The sequence below is a fragment of the Podarcis bocagei genome (genome assembly GCF_964188305.1).
Source record: "Podarcis bocagei genome assembly, chromosome: 3".
NCBI classification, from domain to species: Eukaryota; Metazoa; Chordata; class Lepidosauria; order Squamata; family Lacertidae; genus Podarcis; species Podarcis bocagei.
In genome coordinates this window covers 10,267,795-10,290,389 of record NC_138127.1, presented here as the reverse complement: position 1 = coordinate 10,290,389, position 22,595 = coordinate 10,267,795, and the positions used below count along the sequence as shown (strand labels likewise).

The 22,595-nt window shown below is 47.2% G+C and overlaps 1 protein-coding gene across 1 annotated transcript; it reads left to right on the top strand.

Annotated features, from left to right (window-relative positions):
• The first annotated feature begins 6,958 nt into the window (after positions 1–6,958).
• On the top strand, positions 6,959–21,546 carry FAM110C (family with sequence similarity 110 member C). The gene is made up of 2 exons (XM_081189187.1): positions 6,959–8,405; positions 19,864–21,546. Exon 1 carries the CDS (start codon positions 7,296–7,298, stop codon positions 8,379–8,381), a length of 1,086 nt encoding a protein of 361 aa, XP_081045313.1. The 5' UTR covers positions 6,959–7,295; the 3' UTR covers positions 8,382–8,405; positions 19,864–21,546.
• The last annotated feature ends 1,049 nt before the right edge of the window (positions 21,547–22,595 follow it).

Below are 22,595 nucleotides of genomic sequence, written 5' to 3'. Positions count from 1 at the left end.
AGCACCTCAAAACACATGTTTTCAGGTGCCATGACTTTAAAAAGCTCTTTTGGGGGGGGGGGCATGAAAGTGCAGCATGAAAGCACACAACATCACAGCAACAAAATGGCTGCTGTGCTCTCATGATAAAAAAAATGGAAGATGGAGTAAAGGAAGATGGCACCCCAGATTTTGGCTTCCTCGTGTTGCGAGGGTATGCAGACAGTTCATCTTCACCACATAAACAAGAGTGATTGCTCAGGAGTGATGGCTAGTGAGTGCTTGCACACTCACATATCAGGAAGAAGCATGTCAGAAGTGCAGTGTTTACCGAGGCTACTATGATTGATTTTATTGATTGGCAGTTTTCAAGCCTTCCACTAAACTACCATATTCTTCACTTATGCAATCACCATGCAGGGCAAATCACAGAACTGTAGAGTCGGAAGGGACTTCAAGTGTCATCTAGTCCAATCTCAGCTAGATCATACATGACAGATGACCATCCAACCTCTGCTTATAAACCCCCAAGGAAAGAGAGACTACTACCTCTGGTGGGAGTCTGCTCCACTGTCAAACAACAGAATCGTAGGATCATGGAGACAGACCCCTCAGCTCTGAAGTCAATGCATTTTAACAGTGCAGTCCTATGCATGTTTACTCAGAGGTAAGTCCCGCTACATTTGATGGGGCTGGCTTATTCCCCAGTAAATGTTGTTTTGGATTGCAGCCTGTATATCATTTTAAACCTGTAATATTTACATCGGGGTAATGAGGAAAAACACTTGTGCGGATGAAAGGTCTATGACAGCTCCTTGTAATGTAACCCGTTCGGAAAGTCATTCATTCACTCTAGATTTGGAATGCTTTGGTCTTTGAGGTGACTTTGCTCCTGCTTGGCAAGTCTGGGCAAATGTCAAGTGAGTCACAGAAGGCTCAGCAAATGCCAGCATAACTGAAAATCAGAGGAGAAAAGAGGTTTTGGTGTCAGCACCTTAGGGGGAAATAGGCTTAATGATCTACTGTGAAATCACTGAACCTTGCAAGAACTTAGCGAACAGAATCGGCACTTCTGGAGCTCATATGGCTTAGCAGCTGCTGTCCATAAAGCCCAGACCTGGCCTTACAGGACTCAAGAATCCATGCTTCACAAGATTGTTGTCAAAAGTGGACTCTTCCTTGATCCCTCATATCAGATAACTTAAGAGCAGCTACGCTTGCTACAAGGATGTTGCTGAATAGAACATTCTCGTGTTGAGTTGTTTATTATTATTATTATTATTATTATTATTATTATTATTATTATTATTATTGAGTTCATATACTTTCCTATACCCGGAGGTCTCAGGGCGATTCACAGAAAAGATCACAACAATAACACCCCTCCGGAAAAGAGCTACATTTTAAAAGGGTATATAGGATGTCAAACAGATCAACCAAAGGCCTGGTTAAAAAGGAACGCTTTTGCCTGGCGCCAAAAGGTGTGTAAGGAAGGCGCCAGGTGAACTTCCCTGCGAAGAGCATTCCACAGACGGGGAGCCACTGCAGAGAAGGCCTGTTCTCGTGTTGCCACCCTCCGCACCTCTCGAGGAGAAGGCACACAAAGGAGGGCCTCAGAAGATGATCTCAGGCTCCAGGTAGGTTCATATGGAAAGAGGTGGTCCTTGAGGTATTTTGTCTCACACAAGGCATACTCCACTGGCTGCCGCAAGTTGTGCTGGGGCAACACCATTCGTTGTGGTGAAGGGCTCCCCCCTCCAAATAATGGGGATTATTGATTATTTATCCTCCTCCACCTCCTCTCTACCTATTTTATCCTCACTACAATCTGGTGAGGTAGATTCGGTTCAAAGAGTGTGTCAAGGTGGCACCTGAGCTGCTGGGGTTCCTCTCTAGGTAAACCACCTCCAAGAGGAAGATGGTGAGAAGGGAAGAAAAGGAAAGGCCTTCTTTCCTGCCTTGCTATTTGCATGTCGAGGTCCCCAAGCCACCCCATATAAATTCACACTTCACACCATAATTTTTGTTTAAGGTTTTTGGCATAATTTTGGCCACAAGTTTATTAAAATACAAACAATGTGAGTGGTTGCTTAGGCATTGGTTACGACTATCTGTCCCCACCCTGGGACAGAACTGACATTCGCATGCCTGCAAAGTCAGTAAGGGAAAACATTTTATGGGGAGTAGATGGAGCTGGGTACCAGACCCTCACCTCTCCCCAAATGCTCCCAGGGGCTCTTGCGTGGCCCTATCCCCTTTGACAGGGGTGCGGACGAAAGCATGGTGAGTCCCTGGATTTCTTTAACGGAATACCCTTGCAGCAACAGCATTGGAGGGGCAGGCACAGCCAATCCATACCCCTCCACCAACCAATTTTTTCTAAAACCAATGCCTAACCGCAACCTTACAAGTTGTGACGATTTGCTATGCAGTAGGCAAAAACCAAATGGCACCAGCCAATCAGCCAAATGGACAAAATTCCTACCAGACCCCTGCCCCCAAAAGCAGACGACCCCATGACAGGCATAGCAAGGTCAAACGCAACAAACACCCTAAAATTAGGGAGGGTGGATGGGTGGGTGATCCGATGCGCACAGCGAAAAGAGGAAGCTCAACGCTGCGCACAGGGAATATATTTAACCCAGGCTGTCACTCAAAATTCGCAACATCAAACTCTCCTCAGCAACCCGAGGAGTCCAATCACATTTTGGGCCAACCAACCAACTTGCCCAGCAACAAGTCTGATTAACCCCACTGCAACCCGTGCTCTCCATGAAGGAGAACACGCTTTCTACCACACAACTGGTTAACTAAGGCAGACAGGAGAGTGTAAGGCTAGAGGGTGGGGAGGGAACAGGATCTAATTTAACATAAAGACTTTTTGAACTGGTCTGCAGAACTCAGCCCCGCATCTGATACACAAGGAGGATGAAATGTCTTAAAAGGCCTGCCCGTCAAATGCAGCACGGCAGTTTAGTCACGATGCTGTGCTGGGCTATTTTTGTTCCTAGCTGCCCGTGGGCAATCGCTTTCAGTAATCAGGCATCCTTATAGATCCATTGTCTGTGAAAGAGAGAGAGCGGGGTTAGATAATATCGCAGTAGGCTGGACAGGATATAACAAGCAAAGGGGGAAGAATCCATTGCCTGCAAAGAGCAGCAAGAGAGGGACTGGAAAGATAAGAATCAAAGGGAAGCTAACAGCGCATGAAATTTCCAAGGGTTGGGTTTTTAAAAAATAAATAAATAACAAATAAGATTTTATTGAATACAAAATGTACAGGACAAACAAAAATATATTTTTTAAGTTGCCTTATACAGTTCAGACAGTTTGTCTATTCCAGGATTGTCACCACACTGCACATTTAAAGCACATGGCTTTTCTAAAGGAATCCTGGGAGATATTGGTTTGTTAAGGGTCCTGAGAATTATAGTTCTGTGAGGGGAAAACTGCAATCCCCACTGCCCACCTGTCAAAATTGCCTGAGAGGCAGATCCTGATAAGGATCTGGCTCAGGAAGCCATAAAGGTCCCCCACCCCCCACCCACGTCCTCGTCCATCGAAAGGGGGGAAAGTCCATTTCCAAAGATGCCAGGAAAGTCACCAGGAGGCCTGGACACCTCTTCCCTCTCCTCTTCCTGCTCTACCACCCTGAGCCAGGTGAACAGCTCCTGCTCTTTTAAATGACTATACAGTGGTACCTCTGGATGTGAACAGGATCCATTTCGGAGCCCCGTTCGCATCCAGAAGTGAACACAACCCGTGTCTGCGCATGCGTGGGTCGCGATTCACCGCTTCCACGCATGTGCGTGACGTCATTTTGAGCACATGCGCGAGCGGTGAAACCCGGAAGTAACGCGCTCCGTTACTTCCGGGTCGCTGCGGAGCGCAACCCAAAAGTATTCATCCCGAAGCTACTTCAACTCGAGGTATGACTGTACCAGTTCCCCCTTGTTAGTGCAAAATAAATTGCACCAATTCTCCCCTTGTTACAATTAGTATAAAATAGATAGCTCGGTCGGTAGAGCATGAGACTCTTAATCTCAAGGTCGTGGGTTCGAGCAAAAGATTCCTGCATTGCAGGGGGTTGGACTAGATGACCCTTAGGGTCCCTTCCAACTCTTAAATTCTATGATTCCATTATTCCCTGTCGATGGAATTAACCCCCTGAACATGGACATGGTGCTATCTCTCTTCCAAACCTGGTTTTCAGTGTGTCCTTTGCCTTAATCATCATTCTCCCTTGTAGTCAACCATATGATAGGGTTGCCATATTTTGACGCAAAAGTTGTTGACTTAAAGCGCATCCAATGTACATTTTATGCAAATGACTCCGTCTCACAGACCCAGCACCCTTAACAAACAATAGTTCCCAATATTATTTAGGGGAAGTCACGGGCTTTAAATGTACGGTGCAGTGACGATGCTAGGAGAGACAGACATATCATATGGATCTGCTCTTCCTTTCAACTCACTGTCAGGCTTTCTTCAGCAGATTCTCAGTCCTACCACCTGCGAGCTTTTCACAGATAGCATCTCCAGGTCTCCCTCTCAGTCCCAACATCATTTCTCTCTCAGCCTTCCTTTTTCTGAAATGAGGTCATAAGCACTCACCTATCCCAAACCCTTTGAAGTCAATGGTAGGCCTTTCCTTGATCAAGACCGGAGTTAAGAAAGAGCAGAGGCCACCTTGGCTGGTTCACAAGCGTGTGATTAGGCAGAAATTCACTGACAGAGGAATTCTGGAGACAAGCAAAGAGCAAACTGTTAACATTGCTCAGATTGGCAGCTCGGCCCTCCCCAGGCAGTTAGCAACTGGTGCCTCTTTCTCAATCAAGGAAATGAAAATTGTATGCCAAGCCTTACAGTTTAACTGTTTGACCAGGGATTATATGCAGACAGCTCCAAGCCTGTCTGGGTTGCACTTTGGGTGAACTTTGATAATCCTTTGCCGATTCTTTCCCCTCCCTTTCTAGTCGATGCTTCACAATGGGGGGGGGGGGGAAGCAGCTCCGTTGGATTGCTTTGCGTATCAATTGACACAACTTAGAGCGGCCTCTTCTTATCCTTTTGTCTTGGTCTGAACATCTCTCCAGTGACATCAGCTGTTTGCAAAAGCAGAAATATCCTAACAGATTCCTGATGCAGAAATGACCTCATAAGGACAGTGTGTGTATGTGTGTGTGTGTTTGAATGGAACTCAGACCATAGGTTTTTTGAACATCACACTCTCTCCAGCAAGAAACACTGGGCTCTTGTCCGGAACATTTGCATGCACTGTAAGAACTGATCGCATGTGTGATTCTGCTCCGTGCAAAGTAAACCTAATGAACCTTGAATGCTGGGATTTAAGCTCATTTGTTTCTTACAGCTTTGGAATTGATATAATTATAGTGAAGAGCTGAGCCATTTTACCCTTGTTATCCACAACATTACTTAATCTCGAGAGTTAATTCAATTAGGAGAAGCTTGTTATCACGTGCAGGTTGAAGCCTCTCAGTGCAGAAGAAGGTCCAAGAAGTGGACTAGCAGAAACAGGGGGTCCTGTCTACATTCAGAGCTTGCCTTGTGTAAACGTGGAGAATATCTGTCATGAAGCATCTGATCTACTGAAAACACCTGGGACTGGGGTTGGTGTGGCGGAAAATTGTGTCTGAACAGGATGTCACAGCCAAGATGGAGGTAATGAGCAGAAGTAAGAACTTAAGTTGCAACCAGTCATGCTGGGAAGACTGGAACAAAGTAATAAATAGAAAATACATATTTCATTTGAAAACTGAACAGAGGTGGGAAGCCTGTTATCTGAAGGGCCACAATCCCTCATAGTGTGGGGAGGACTTTCCAGGGACTGCATGGCAGCGGTGGGTGTGGTATCTGCTTCTAAAGAAGTGTTTCCCATACTTGGGTCTCCGACTGTTTTTGGACTACAATTCCCATCATCCCTGACCACTGGTCCTGCTAGCTAGGGATGATGGGAGTTGTAGTCCAAAAGCAGCTAGAGACCCAAGTTTGGCTAACACTGATCTAAGGCCTTCTACAACAAAACAACAACATGGAGGCTGCACTTACCCAATATGTTTTTTTCTTGACTTCTTACAGATCTTGGCCATATTGGACTAAAGTCAAATGATAGGTGGCCCATTGACAGTATTTGACCAGTCAGTTTCCAAATGTCACAACTGTTTCTTCCAGTCTAATGCCTTAATAATAACTTGCGTAAGGATGAGTCCCTAAGCACCTGACATATATTAATGAACCAAGCTTGACAGCACCTCTGACTTCAAGGTAGGAAATCTCCAGATAGCAATCGCTTTACATATCCCCAGGGCAAGCCACAGCAGCTGTTGAGCTGCCTGGTGGCTTTTTAAAGCAAAGAATGAAGGGTATTCATTGGGTGAAGGAAGGACTGCAATTCAGTGATAGAGCAAATGATGTGCTTGCGAAAGGTCGCTGGGTTTTAAACTCTGGTTTAAAAAGAAAATGCACCCTTGGCTTCTTCTATCTCACTTTCCCTAATGGCTCTCTGATATTTCTAGCAGCTTTGAGTCAATGACTTATGAGCTCCTTGTTATGTGTGTGTCTGTTGTTGCCCCAGAAGATATTTAAAAGGCTGGTTCTGGAGCTGCTGCAGGAAATTTCCAAAATAACAAAACGGGTAATAGAAGCAATCCCATGCCCTTTTTAAACCTAGTTCCTCTCTAGGAGGAGGCAGCAGCGCATTTGCAAAGTTTCTCTCCCAGGCACCTTTGTCCCTCAGCCTTTTGCTGCAGGAGGACTCCTCCGGTATTTTCATTCACAGAGAGAGACTTCCCTGGCTGCTGTAGGAGGAGGCAGCTGAAAGCATATGCTAAACAAACACTTTCATTAGGGCTTGTCCTTGCTAGAGGCAAATGGAGTGTTGATGGTCTGAGCCACTCCTCTAACGTCAATGAGCCATCTCCTTCTCTGGGTGATGTCAGAGAGGCCTCGGCGCTCAGACAGGATTGGCTGTGTCTGGCTCGCAGGGGTTGGCTCAGCCGAAAGGTGAATGTGCAAGGAAGCAGCTGTGTGGAGGTGCGTGCAGTCAGAGTGTCTGCAGCAAGCGCAGACAGTTGGGCTGTTTCTAAGGCAGAGAGGAGTTTTCTTCTTTCAAAGATAGATAATAGTAATAAAAACAGAGCTAGCTAGCAGCAGGGGCTGGCTGTTTGGGGGAAGGATCCCTGAATTTGTTATCCATGAAGGCTTGGGACTTAAGGGAGGAGACAGGGATTGTGAAATCGGCTGTTCTTTTTCCTGAACTGTGAGTGAGCTCGTGGGACACCTGAGAGCTGCCTGCTATGCCAACAGAAATCTCTCACGCGGTGAGAATGCATGCCATCTCTGGCTTCCATTCCTCGCTGACAGTGCGACTGCTCAACAAGGGCCCGGAATACCTTCGCAAGCAGATGGAGGCGGGCAACCCAGGCCGGAAAAGCGCTGTGGAAAGACTGGCGGCAGACAAGGCCAAGTATGTCAAAAGCCAGCAGGTAATCAACACTAAGCAAGAGCTGGTCACCGCACTCAGCTCAGCTTCCGAGAGCAGCAGCAGCGAGAGCACCTCTGTGGAGAGCAAGAAAGTCAACAATCACCTGCCTGAGGAGAAGCGAGCCCCATCCAACGTGAACAACACCATGGATCCCAGCCCCCTTCCGCTTGAGCGTGGTGACCTTCCGATCGTGAGGCGCAGCAGTGCCAAGAGGCAGATCAGGCCGGACTCTTTGGTGATCTATCGCCAGAAATGTGAGTTTGTGAGAGGTCAAAGCCACGAGAGCGCTCGTGGGAGTCTGGTCCGAAGGCTGTTCCCGAGTCCTTTCAAGGAAAAACCCTCGCCTTCTGAGGCAGCCAAGGCCATTCTGAAGGAAGATATCGCTGACCCTGAAACGGAACGGTCCATTTTGGTCAAAGGCGCAAGCCAAAACTCTGATCTGGCAGGACTCAATGCGCCCCCAAACACAGGCCCAGCAGCCATCCTCACCAGCAGATGCGAAAATGCCTCAAATTTGATGGTAGCCCCTCATGAAATCAAGGAGGTGAGGCGGAAAGGTCTGCACCGGTCCCAGTCGGACATTAGTTCTCGGTATTCGAAATCTTTCTCCGAGTTTGACACGTTCTTCAAGTACTGTGGCCTGGACACTGAGGTAATAGAGGACCTTGGCCAAGAGAACTTTTCGGTGGCTTCTGACAACTTCTCCTTCCGTATCCGCAGCATCAGTGTGGCAACGTCGGAAAGCGACTTCACGAGGCACAGCGGCGACGATGGGCTCCTGGAAGAAGAGCTCACAGAACAGGTCCCTACTGGCACGTCAGTAATTGAACGCAATGCTCGGATAATCAAATGGCTGTACACATGTAAGAAAGCCAAGGAGGCTAAGACCATGCTATAGTACCTCCGAAAACATCATTGCCAGGTAAGGGTAATGGGTATGCAAAAACTAACAATGCCCATCTTATATTATCTTATGTATCTTTGGCTGTACTGGAGTGTTTCTTTACACAGTGACCTCCTCCCTTCACCTCTTGCATGGGGGGAACCATACTAAGGGGCATAAAAAACGGAGGACCTAATCTACAAAGACAGGGAGGAAAGATGTAGATGATGTGCCGACTGGGCACAATGGCTGCATTTGGAGTTTCAAATTCTATGCAGATCAATGTCGTCAGTATGTACACCTGATCTGCTTTTCAGAAATGTTGTTGTTGTTTTTCTCTTCTTCGCATGACATAGAATCATAGGGCTTTTAAGGTGACTTTTTAAAAGTCGTGTTACTTTGCTAGAGTGGGATCAAACCCTCAGGAGGAAGTCGAAAGTCACACCTGCAGTCTGCTGCCTGGCAAATAGCTTGTTTACCAAAGTTCCTGCTATGTTAACAGGAAATCTAGAAATTCACCCAGGACTTAATTATATCTAATCAAGATAAGCAAACTGGACCCCTTGCTGTTTGGGAGCTGTCCGTTTTGGTCCCCTGCCTCATTTCCCTGACTGGGCTCCCTCTGCACATGCAAGCAAACCATGCTAAATTAAATTTTTGCCAGTCTCCCTTCCTCTTCTTCATTTCACCTGGTTTGTTGAGTGACACGACTCCTCTCATATCCCCGTAATAGCTTGTACCACCTGTCTCCTGGCACCCCCATTTTCTGATGTGCTGAGAAGTGGAATTTGTCTTGCTGCTTGATTTCATTTAAATCATTTTGCTCAAAGTGATAGCAGCTTGGAAATATGGCTGCAGCTGCATAGAAAGGAAATTTTGAGCATTAGGCTTGCAATCCTCCGTACTACGATTTTATCCTGCTAAACCTGGTGGGACTCACTTCTCACTAAACATGGATGGGATGGTGACGTTCGCTTGTGAATCTAGCCATGCTTTCTTGCAAGTAGATTCCTTTGCAAACAATGTTCTTATGGCGAGGGTATACTCACAGGAGAGATTAAAATAAAAACCCCTTTAACATGCAGAAGCCCTGTAGTTGTGGAAAGTTCCACACAGACTTGGGCCTTGCTTGTGTTGATTTTACAGAAGGCTGGATGGCACTAGACCTTTTCTTCTCTGTCTGTGCAACTGTGATCTATCCTTGTGAGAAAACATTTGTATGCACAGCTAATGACAGTGATTCCAGTAATCCCAGTGGCAAGTAAAATGCAGAATACTGTACAGAGAATACAGAAATTGTTGCCATCTCTATCTGTGTGTTGCACCACTGTTTCCATATGTGATTTTGGATGTGCTAATGGGACACTGAGCGTGAATACTGACCCTGTGTCTAGCAAGTGCTATATCAAGACAGGATGACCCTGATTTATGACAGGCTGCTATGGCTCCATGTCCTTCCATAACAAGGGGCAAAGTCCAGTATCCAGGTAAGTATACTACAGCTCCTGCTGGAATGAACAGAGATTAAGCACTCAGTGGTATCAGATTACACCCCTTTGCTCCAGTTCATCCATTCTAGGGTGTTCGCAGGGGCACCACTGCACAGGAGGAGCTTTGCAAGGACTAGCAACTGCTTTGCTCTCTTCTAAGCAGGAATGTGCTGGGAGCAAGCAGCGCTTCCTGTTTCCAGAAACAGCTGGCTGTGCAGAGTGCTCTTTGGTGTCCCACGTGACAACCACAAAACGACGTCCTTCCCTATCCAGAGCAAGGTTTCAAGTTAAACAAACAAACACTGGAAACCCGTTTGATAAATAAACCGGCCAGGTGTTCTTGTACATAGGTATGTCTGCAAGCATCCTAAGGCTGGGACACAGCAGCCTTGAGTATGCTGGAATAGTCAATTGCTAAACAAAGCCACCACCGTCTGTCCAGAAGCTGACCATAATCTACAAACACTTCCTTGGTGCCTGTTGTGCACAGCTGGCAGAATGCTTGCATGTTGTTGTTTTTAGGGACTGGGTGCCCTTCCTCTTGCACTTTTCCAGATTTAATGAGGCCCACGTGTCTGTGTTATGTTGCGGTCATTGTATGGAGGAATTCCCAGCTGAAGAATTTGCAATGTTTTGGGGTTGTTTTTTTTAAAACTTATTTTTCAGTTGCTAAAAATACATATAACAAACAATCCCCATATACTTGGCTTTCAAGACATAGGTTGCATGCACCCCACACATTTGTAGCACATTTATAGGACATTAAGAATCCTAGAAACTGTACTTTATCCCTCACAGAGCTACAGTTCCCAACAGCATTCACAAACTCGTTCTCAGGATTCTTTGGGGGAAGTAATGTGCTTAAAGCACCCTCAACAAATTACAGTTCCCAAATTATTTTTCTGGAGACAGTCACATGCATCAAATACGTTTTTAAAACTATAGTGTGTGCACAGCCACAGAGAGAGACATAGGGGCAGCTCATATGGACCTGGCAGGGAAGGTATACAGTTGAAGTCTCCTTTTTCTATCATACCCACTGCACCTACACCTTGCGAATTACAGGGTTTCTCTACTGGTAGCATCTGGATTAAAAAGGTGCATTTAAAAGAACCACAGTCAAGCACAGAACCACGATTAAGTGTAGCGTCAGTTGTTTAATTACAGCCTGATTCTCACAAAACAGAGTTCAGCACGTTTAGAAAAGCACTGACCAGCCAGCACCTAGCAGCTCCCATTCAAATTAAGAACGTCCCAAGGGCCCAGTCCTTATCTGTCGGCATTCCCTCCCTTCCTTCCTTCCTTCCTTCCTTCCTTCCTTCCTGTCTTCTACTATCACAGACAGCTTTTGCAACTATCTATGTCTGCTGACGTTAATTTTCAAAATGTGCAATCTGCAACTGAAATGTGTGGATTTACCGTATTTTGCGCCCCATAAGACGCTCCGGCCCATAAGACGCACCTAGTTTTTTGGGGGGGAAATAAAGGAAAAAAATTATTTCCCCCCCAGGCGCGGGGCTGGGGCAGCCCGAGCTTCCCCCGACCCCAGCCCGCAAACAGGCAGCTCTCTGCAAGCCGTGGGAGCCCAGCGGTGGTTCCCGCTGCTTGCGGAGAGATCCGCGAAGCCTGCCCGCGCTGGGATCAGCGCGGGCAGGCTTCGGGATGCCTGCAACTCTCCCCAAGCAGCGGGACCGTTCCCGCTGCTTGCGGAGAGATCCGCGAAGCCTGCCGGCGCTGGGATCAGCGCGGGCAGGCTTCGGGATGCCTGCAACTCTCCCCAAGCAGCGGGAACGTTCCCGCTGCTTGCGGAGAGATCCGCGAAGCCTGCCGGCGCTGGGATCAGCGCGGGCAGGCTTCGGGATGCCTGCAACTCTCCCCAAGCAGCGGGAACGTTCCCGCTGCTTGCGGAGAGATCCGCGAAGCCTGCCGGCGCTGGGATCAGCGCGGGCAGGCTTCGGGATGCCTGCAACTCTCCCCAAGCAGCGGGAACGTTCCCGCTGCTTGCGGAGAGATCCGCGAAGCCTGCCGGCGCTGGGATCAGCGCGGGCAGGCTTCGGGATGCCTGCAACTCTCCCCAAGCAGCGGGAACGTTCCCGCTGCTTGCGGAGAGATCCGCGAAGCCTGCAGGCGCTGGGATCAGCGCGCGCAGGCTTCGGGATGCCTGCAACTCTCCCCAAGCAGCGGGAACGTTCCCGCTGCTTGCGGAGAGATCCGCGAAGCCTGCCGGCGCTGGGATCAGCGCGGGCAGGCTTCGGGATGCCTGCAACTCTCCCCAAGCAGCGGGAACGTTCCCGCTGCTTGCGGAGAGATCCGCGAAGCCTGCCGGCGCTGGGATCAGCGCGGGCAGGCTTCGGGATGCCTGCAACTCTCCCCAAGCAGCGGGAACGTTCCCGCTGCTTGCGGAGAGATCCGCGAAGCCTGCCGGCGCTGGGATCAGCGCGGGCAGGCTTCGGGATGCCTGCAACTCTCCCCAAGCAGCGGGAACGTTCCCGCTGCTTGCGGAGAGATCCGCGAAGCCTGCCGGCGCTGGGATCAGCGCGGGCAGGCTTCGGGATGCCTGCAACTCTCCCCAAGCAGCGGGAACGTTCCCGCTGCTTGCGGAGAGATCCGCGAAGCCTGCACGCGCTGGGATCAGCGCGGGCAGGCTTCGGGATGCCTGCAACTCTCCCCAAGCAGCGGGAACGTTCCCGCTGCTTGCGGAGAGATCCGCGAAGCCTGCACGCGCTGGGATCAGCGCGGGCAGGCTTTGGGATGCCTGCAACTCTCCCCAAGCAGCGGGAACGTTCCCGCTGCTTGCGGAGAGATCCGCGAAGCCTGCCGGCGCTGGGATCAGCGCGCGCAGGCTTCGGGATGCCGGCAACTCTCCCCAAGCAGCGGGAGCATTCCCGCTGCTTGGGGAGAGGTCCGCGAAGCCTGGAGAGCGAGAGGGGTCGGTGCGCACCTACCGCTCTCGCTCTCCAGGCTTCAGCGAAAGCCTGCATTCGCCCCATAAGACGCACCCACATTTCCCCTTCATTTTTGGAGGGGGAAAAGTGCGTCTTATAGGGCGAAAAATACGGTAATCCCCCTGAGGTAATTTGAATGGAAAGCAGTTGAGATCCATTCGGTCTTGAGGATCCAAATGCTAAGGAATTCCCCTGATCAGCAGAGGGGAAACTGAGTCTCTCTCCATATTCTTTCTCAACGCAGTCAGTTAAGGTTATGGCCATGACTGCACATTAGGATGTGACTCCTGATCAGGGCCGGATTTAGGTTTGATGAGGCCCTAAGGTACTGAAGGTAATGGAGCCCTATATATGCCCAGCTGTCCTTTGTCAACAACAAATTGTCGCTGTTTTTTGTGTTGAATATATGCTATATGATAATTTATGGACCTAATAGGTATCTAAAGCACATAACAAAATATGTATTTTATCAAAGTAATTGTTGAACTGAAATACAATCAAGAAGAAGTATATTAATAGTGAAATACAATAAAGAAGAAGAATATGGGGGGGGGCAAGAGAGTGGGGCCCTAAGCTATAGCTTGTTTAGCTTATACATAAATCCGGCACTGCTACTGATATTCCAATGCAGAGGATTCCCACGGTGTTAACTTTGGGTAGGGTGGGGTTCCAAGCAGAAAACACTGGATAGCTTCTGTACAGAATGCTAAACAGTTAAACATTGGTTGGAATCTTTTTCTTTAAGGTAGCAGAACCGAAATGCCTGAGGTCAGATTCCCACTAAGGTTTTATTTTAAGCATAGCAAAAACAACAAATCTCTTTATCTCCATTCCTGGGGAAAATGAATAACTGTAATAATAGCTTTTTCTCTCATAAATCTAATACAAGTTTTTACGAGAGGTGGGGAAGCCTCACCACAAATGCCTCACATGTATATCCTAATCATTTCTGCACGCAGCTGAAGATTTCTCCATGATTAACTAAGGTCAACTAAGGTCATTTTAAAACACAACACCTGGCTAGCCCCCTCCCCCTCCTGTATCTATACTGATGCAATACCAGACCACTACCAGGTGCAAAATAGGTGTGATTTACTATGAATTAATTTTTCTCCTACGAAATTATGTTAAGTAATTTGTCCCTCCACTGTCAGAGGCAATATACCAGTGGCCCAGAATCACAAGTGGGGAGAACGTGCTTGCTCTCAAATCCTGCCTGTGAGTTTTCCATAGGCTGCTAGATGTGCCTTTGACCTGACCCAGAAGGGGGTTTTCCATGTGCTCTTATGAAAGCCCTTTTTCATGTCAATAAACAGAAAGTTCTGTAATTACATACTGGTCTTGTCTGTGTTGCAGAAAATATCATGGTCCAGTCCTGATCCTTAGCATTGCTGCCCAAAAGTAAGCCCCACTGAATTTGCCTAAGGAGGGTAGATAGAACAGATACCTTGAGAATTTGGGTTGGCCCAGCCATGCACCAGGGAGAAGCAGCCTAATTCAAGTAATAATAATAATAATAATTTATTATTTGTACCCCGCCCATCTGGCTGGGTTTCCCCAGCCACTCTGGGCGGCTTCCAACAAAGATGAAAAATAAAATGTCACATATTAAAAACTTCCCTGAACAGGGCTGCCTTCAGATGTCTTCTGAATGTCAGGTAGTTGTTTATCGCTGATGGGAGGGCGTTCCACAGGATGGGTGCCACTACCGAGAAGGCCCTCTGCCTGGTTCCCTGTAACTTGGCCTCTCGCAGTGAGGGAACCGCCAGAAGGCCCTCGGAGCTGGACCTCAGTGTCCGGGCAGAACGATGGGGGTGGAGACGCTCCTTCAGATATACTGAACCGAGGCCATTTAGGGCTTTAAAGGTCAGCACCAACACTTTGAATTGTGCTCGGAAACATACTGGGAGCCAATGTAGGTCTTTCAAGACCGGTGTTATATGGTCTCGGCGGCCGCTCCCAGTCACCAGTCTAGCTGCTGCATTCTGGATTAGTTGTAGTTTCCGGGTCACCTTCAAAGGTAGCCCCACGTAGAGCCCATTGCAATAGTCCAAGCGGGAAATAACCAGAGCATGCACCACTCTGGCGAGACAGTCTGCAGGCAGATAGGGTCTCAGCCTACGTACCAGATGGAGCTGGTAAACAGCTGCCCTGGATACAGATTTGACCTGTGCCTCCATGGACAGCTGTGAGTCCAAAATGACTCCCAGGCTGCGCACCTGGTCCTTCAGGGGCACAGTTACCCCATTCAGGACCAGGGAATCCTCCACACCTGCCCACCTCCTGTCCCCCCAAAACAGTACTTCTGTCTTGTCAGGATTCAACCTCAATCTGTTAGCCGCCATCCAATCTGTTAGCCGTATCAATGAAGGCAGGAATCAGTGTGTGAATGATGGAGTAAGAGTTGTTTAAAATAAACAGAGGATGTGGGTTCTACTTCAGATGGCAAAATGTCTTCCATTGGTACTGTAGATCCCTGTGGGGCAAGCAAGCAGAATGGGATTGGCTATTCACCTGAGAATGCTACAGTACATAACAGAGTCTATGCTTCTTAAATTCCCCTTAGTCTAGAACGTATGACCATCCTGCTTCTGTCCTGGTATTCTCTACAGTTCCTTGTTATTTGGTACATGACGGCTGTTCTGGTATCATCCATTTAAACTGCTGGTACTTGCTACTTCAGAAATTTGGGACACCAGTTTGCATAAAATACGTGCATACTAATATATAACTATAGATGCAAATTTAGGCAGGATTTCAGAGGGTGGGGGTGGAGAGAAAACCAAACTCTGGCTCTTGTTGTCATGGCTTACCCAGAGCCGTGAGCCACCAACAGGATTTTCAGGATCCAGTACAATGTATGTAGATTGGGGCCTCCATCCCACCCGCAATCTGTTGGCACGAATTGCTGCTTATGTGCATATTAAGACATATAACTCGATCTCTCTCTCTCTCTCTCTCTCTCTCTCTCTCTCTCTCTCTCTCTCTCTCACACACACACACACACACACACACACAAAAACACAAACACCCCTATTTCATACCCTTACAAGTCACCTGTCGCTCATCAATACCATCCACTTGTGGCATCCAGAAATCACAGATAAAAAACAATTTGTGCCGCAACTGGGAAGCAGCCAACTGTGCAGAGCAGACTCTTCAAAATATTTAATCAGGCATCATATGCACCACATCATCAAGGCACTGAGCCTGTAGAAGACTTTTGAGAAAACATGTTCCCATCTCTAAAATGGGTGGACAATCCAAAAACTTCCTTTTTTGTTTTTTAAAAAAGCCTAAGAGATTATAACACAAACAGCCTTCTCCCTTCCTGCATCTGAAATGGTGGGGACAAACTCCAGGGCAATGCTGTTACCCCAATGTCCCACTTGTAAACTTCCAAGAGACATTAATTTTATTAGCATTTTTATATCCTGCCCACTCCTCAAAGTGTTCAGGGCAGTGTTTGTGCTTTCCCCCACTTTCCCCATTTTATTCACCTCACAAGGATCCTCTGAGGTGGACTGACCAGGTTTGTGGTCACCCAATGAGCTTCAACACCCACTGTAATGGGCACCACTAATTACTAATTTTCAAGCACTTATAAAGGCTCTGAAGGGGGATCATAGTAAAGACCATCTGAGAGCCAGGACGTACAATGTTCAAATAAGGCTGTCTGTTGGACATTCTTGGCAACTAATTACACATTTTGTGCTCGCATAAATGTGGTAAAATGTACGGTCATGTTCCTGCAAGAGGCTTGTTTTTCTGTGATACTCGCTAACACAGACAAGCTTTCATTAAACTAAAAGCATTCAAGTGTTGCATTTTAAGAGCACGCAGGCAACACACACGCTGCCTTTTAGACCAGGTAATCTCTGTTAATCTAAACTACAAAATGCCCAGATATAATTCATCATCACGTTATTTACACAATTGATTAGTCAGAGGATGAGCCGTTTGAGAGCCGTACACCTGCGGCTCTGTAATCCAGGCCTAGTTTTGCAAGGCTGGGAACTTCCTGCCATGAAACAACACATCCTTGACTTCCTGCAAATATTGGCCCTTGTCCAGAGAGCAAACAGAGATGCCTGTACCTGTGAGCAGTTTTATCAGGCCTTGCACTTCTAAAGAAAGGCAGCTAGCAGACAGGATCGTAACTGTGGAACAGAGTTCATATTTTTTAAAAACACCCTGGGGCAGAAGGATACCCTACTTACAATCTAGATGGCAAAGCCTGCACGTTGAGTTTGTCCTTGTGCCTTCATATACAGTAATGTCTGTGGAACTGCTTAAGGCTTGTAGAGTTAAGCACCCGTGGCTCTTTGCAAACTGTGTGCTGGATGTGCACTGTAATTAGTTTGCTAAGATTTCCAGCAGCCCAACTGGTAGGAGCCATATAATTTATTTTTTTTAATTAACAGATCAAAGCCCTAAAATGAGGTGATTGCTTTTAAGTGCTCTGATAAACCAGGCACACCTTTATATAGAGAATGAGGAGAGCACCACCCTCTGAAGCACAGGCAAAATGCACAGTGGGTGGCAGAGGAGAAAAAGCCATAGGTCAGTGGCAGAGCTGGTAGTCTACCTGCAGGAGCTTCTAGGTTTGATACCAGATATCCGCAGGTGGGGCTAGGAATGGCCCCTGACTGAAATCCTGCAGAACTTTAGCTTTCAACCAGAGTTGGAACTGGCTTGCAATACAGCTAATGCCAGTCCCTAGTTACTGTTATCCACAGTTAGTGCTGTTCCACGAATGCTAAGGTAAAAAGGCAAAGGACCCATGGATGGTTAAGTCCAGTAAAAGATGACTATGGGGTTGTGGTGCTCATCTCGCTTTCAGACCGAGGGAGCCGGCGTTTGTCCACAGACAGCTTTCTGGGTCATGTGGCCAGCATGACTAAACCGTTTCTGGCACAACGGAACACCATGACGGAAAACAGAGCAGCACACGGAAACGTTGTTTACCTTCCCACCGCAGCAGTACCTACTTATCTACTTGCACTATGTGCTTTTGAACCGCTAGGTTGGCAGGAGCTGGGACAGAGCAACAGGAGCTCACCCTGTCACACAGATTCGAACCGCCAACCTTCTGATCGACAAGCCCAAATGGCTCAGTGGTTTAGACCACAGCGCCACACGCTCCCCAAGCTCCTCCACTCCATGGCGACCACACTATCAGTAATGCTGCCAAAGGAAGAGAGGGAGTGAGTTGCTGCCTGCTACCAATCTTTTAACCACGTTTAAGATCTCTCTAACATGATGTCTGCACAAACAGTCTTTGAAGCTGCCCTGTACAAAAATACAACCAGTGTTTTTTTCTTTCCCTGGGGGTACTCAAGAGTAAGCAGTTCCGGCACCTTTTTTTTTCTAGAAGAAAGGCAGTGGTTAAAAGTTTGGCACTTGCACATAATTTCACCAGGTGGTGAGGAGAATTTTACTGTCCTGCTTCCCATAATTTCTGATTCAGTTCCTGATATATGAAAAATAGTTTCCACTTGAAAAATACATCTCACAGCTTACCATGTAAATATATCCACATCACAGTAAAATACCACTGGGTGAAGTAGTTATCCAGTAAATCTTGCTGGACTTGCCACCTTTCCCCCTCTACACAGCCTGTTAAATTCTTGCCCATTCTCTTAACTGCCCAGGAGTCTTGCCAGGCAGGAATAGGAAGAATGATTTTCACAACAAAATCAGAATCGTTCCAGTAACCTGAGAAACACAGCACATATTGGCATGAGTTTAACGTTAACGATAAAACATTCAGGTCTTTGAGCGAAGTGCTGGTGATTTAAACCAAGGGAGGTTGCCTTGCTGCACCTGCTGAGAATGCAACCCATAATTGCTGAAAATCCAGGCACATCCCACCCACACGGATGCTAAGCCTCTATTTGCAAGAGAACAAATAGCTAGCAGTTAGGGGAGCTTTTCTATCAGGGCCTATAAGGCTGAGTTCTGGCTGACAGCAATTATCCCCAGACGATTGCTAGGAAGTGCCTACGGAGTTTTACTTGGTTCCCGCTGCTTTGTCAGAGCTGTGCTTAACCGGGCTTTGCCGTGTTTGTCGTCTAAACGTTTGCCTTAAAAAAATAAAGAGAAAACTGAGGGCTAACGCAGGGGCAAAAGGAGGCAAAGCAAATGGGCCCCTCTTCAGCTTTGGGGGCAGGAGAATTTTGTAGGCCGTGAAGCTCAGTGGCCAAGAGTCAGGAAGTGTTGACTGGTGAGCTGCTTACATGGCCACCAACAAATGTCACCGTCCCTCAGCGGACAAAGAAAAGAGAGGAGCAATTGAACAGGGCGTGCATGTAGTTACTCGACTGTATGCTAAGGTGCCCCAAGAGAACTGCTTTTGCACAAAGCTCAGAGCTTTTAATGGGTCAGGAGCTTAAGCCATGAATCTTTTATATCCCCAGCTTAATTTTTCATGGGGTTCTAGTATGACTTGTAAAACACGGCATGAATAAATAAAGCAGACCTGTGTGCAGTGCAGGAAATCTAATTTAGCTTGAGTTGCTAGTTAAGGAGCCATTTCTATCATTTAAGCCTTTAGGTATGTGCCGTCGTTTTTAAAGGAGGCATGTTTTGTTACAACAGGCAGTGCCATCCAGTGAAATAATGCAGGAGTGGGGAGTCTAGAGCCCAAGGAGCCAAATGCAGCCAACCAGGCCTCTATCTGGCCCTTGGCACACCACTCGCCAGCCTCGCTTCATGCCCTCAAGCAGTTTTTTGCCTTCAGTATCAGTGGCAGTATGTGCCTGAATAACAATTGCTTGGAATTACCGGTACAAGTGAGGAGACTGTTGTTGCATTCAGAACCTATGTGGGGGTTTTTCCATAGGCATCTGGTTGGTCGTTGTGAGGTAAGAATGCTAGACAAGAGAAGCTCTTGGTCTGATTCAGCAGAGATCTTTTTATATAGTAAACCACCAATGCAGTTAAGCTTTAAAATACTACTCCAGTACTCATTATACAGCTGGATTAAAAAAATGTATTAGCTCAATGGCAGCGTGAAGTGTTTCATAGTATTTCAATAACACTTTCCCCTTCTTTTCTTAGAACGGAGGAATTCCCCTGAGATGGAGGCTGGGAACATGGACTTGTAGCAAAATGGTGGAATACGGAATACTTGTGGCAACCATTTCTATCATGGTTCCTCACCTGCACAAGTGAGTCCCATGAGACGACTGAACCGCAAATTAAAATGGGAATCAATACCAGCGCCTAGAAAAGAAGGAACAGCCATAGCTAAATGGTGAAGAATCAGAAGTCGTTGCCCCATAATACCAACTTACTGAAGGGGAGCAGAGATGCTGGTCTGCACACAGAATTTATCTGACGCTCAATCTTCTAGCGAAGCAGAAACCGAGAGTTGGTAACCTCTGAGTGTCTTCTCACAGAAGGCAATGTCCTAGATTAGTATCACTTCTGTTACAGCAAATTGCATGTGCGCTGTTAGGTGTGAGGAACATAATGCCATGTGTGCCATGTGTTCATGCTGTGGGAAACTGCACTGAACGGTGGTTTCCTAACGAATAAACACATCATGCGCACATCTGGCAAAATAGGCATATGTGCAGCTGCCCAATGTTCATGTTGATTTTCTACATGGGAATGACCTTTGGCGTGAAGTTTCCCTGAAGTTGGGATTCTGGTGACAAAACCTCCACCTTCATTTGTAACAGGAAACTGCTTTCCTAAACAATGTCTCTCAAGTGTATATGCTTTATCCATTCTTTCTTCACATGAGGGATCTCCCACATACTGCTTGTTTTTCATGCAACACCTGGAATCCAGTGCTCATAGGTGTGTGTTTTTTAAGAGTTTTCTCCAGGAAAACTTAATCTGGGTACCAGAAAAATGCAGTGGACAGGGTTGCATTAGAAGTTGCCTTACACTGAGTCAAACCACTGGTCCCCTTAGCTCAACAGCTTCTCAAGGTTTCAGGCAAGAACCATTCCCAACTCTGCCTAGAGATAATGTGGATTGAAGGAGACCTTCTGCATAGAAAGCTTGGGCTTTCCCTACTGACCCTACAAGCCAGGTTCTCTCTTTTCCCAGCCTCTCTTTTAACTATGGTTTCCTCACGTCCCCTGTCCCAATGTAGCCAGACAAACAAATCAACAGCTCCACCACCACTACCCTTCCTTGTGTGTATGGTAGCACTTTCCACTTGTGTACAGTATCGAGCCATATTACGGTATGTTACCAAACAGTACATGGAACTGTGCTCCTTGGTAGGGAATGACATTGCTTTTTTATAAAAAAAAAAAAAACACAAACTTGGCTAGACTGCAAGGTAAAATGGATGATCTAGACAGGCCTGGAGGCACATCACTGTCTAAGGTGCTTGCCACGTCTGTGAGAAGATCACTTTTGAGTGGTTTTCCAAACAGGGTTTGCTCCTTTGCCACTTAGGAATGGCTGTCATTTCTGCAATAACAAGCAGGTGCAAACATGCCTTCCCCTTTTACCGTATTTTTCTGTCTATAAAACACGCCCATGTATAAGACACCCCCTATTTTGGGGGACTCCAATTTAAGAAAATGAGGGGAGATGTATCCATGTATAAGACGCCCCCAAATTTTTGACATTATTTTTTAGGGGGGGAAACCTAGTCTTATACATGGGAAAATATGGTATTTCACTCATTCTCTCTCTCTCTCTCTCTCTCTCTCTCTCTCTCTCTCTCTCTCTCTCTCTCTCTCACACACACACACACACACACACACATAACAAGAATCTGTAAGTGGAATCTGGGAGTGGAAGGAAGACTGATATTATGTATAACAGATATTCTTAAAGAAAGAAAAAAGAGGGATGCTTAGTAACCAAACGCTGCAGTCACAATTGCTGGATTAATTGACCTGCTGATGTGCCATAAAGTTTCAGGTTAGCTTTATTAACAAAGAAAGGGGGAAATGTTTGAACATTCCTCAGATTGTGCCCACCAGTCATTCCAAGGCTGGCATGGTCACAGTGGCGTAGCGTGGGGGGTGCAGGGGGGGGGCGGCCGCACCGGGCGCAACATCTGGGGGTTAGGGTTAGGGGGCGCAAATCCACGGGTTAGGGGGCGCAAATCCACGGGTTAGGGGGCGCAAATTACTTGCCTTGCCCCGGGTGCTGACAACCCACGCTACGCCACTGCATGGTCAAACTGGAAGTACAGAGAGCAGTTCCTGTTATGAGATCGATATACATTGTTATGGCTGGATAACCTTACCCATAATTCTACCATTTTAGTAAAAGGGTGCGGCTGCAATCCTCTACTCGAGAACTTGAGAGCAAGTACTGTTGTTTCTCAGTATACTTAGCCTGAGAAAGTAGGAGTGGGCTCGCCGTTGGCCTTGGGTTTCTAATTCTTGTCAGCGAGGTACACTATTGAGGCCACTTAGGAATAGGGTTCTGAGATCCAACCATCATTTTATTTAGGAACTGGGGTGGCAAACCTATAGTCCTCCATATGTTGTTGGACTCCAAACTCCCAGCAGCCCCAACCTGCATGGCCAATGGTCACAGGTGGTCACAATGGGAGCTGTAGTTCTACAGCCCTGATTTAGATGCCTAAATATCACGGATGCCCAAATATCTCAGCTTCATAAAATATGACGGTGTCCCTTGTTCCCAAGAGGCCCTAAATGGTGATGGCTATATGCTACCTCCAGGATCAGAGGTAACAAGGAACTAGTTGCTAGGGGGAACAACAGGAGGAGAGGACTATTGCTTTCAGGTCGTTCTTTGGGGCTTCCCGGAGAGGTATTTGGTTGTCCACTCTGGGGAACAGATGTGCA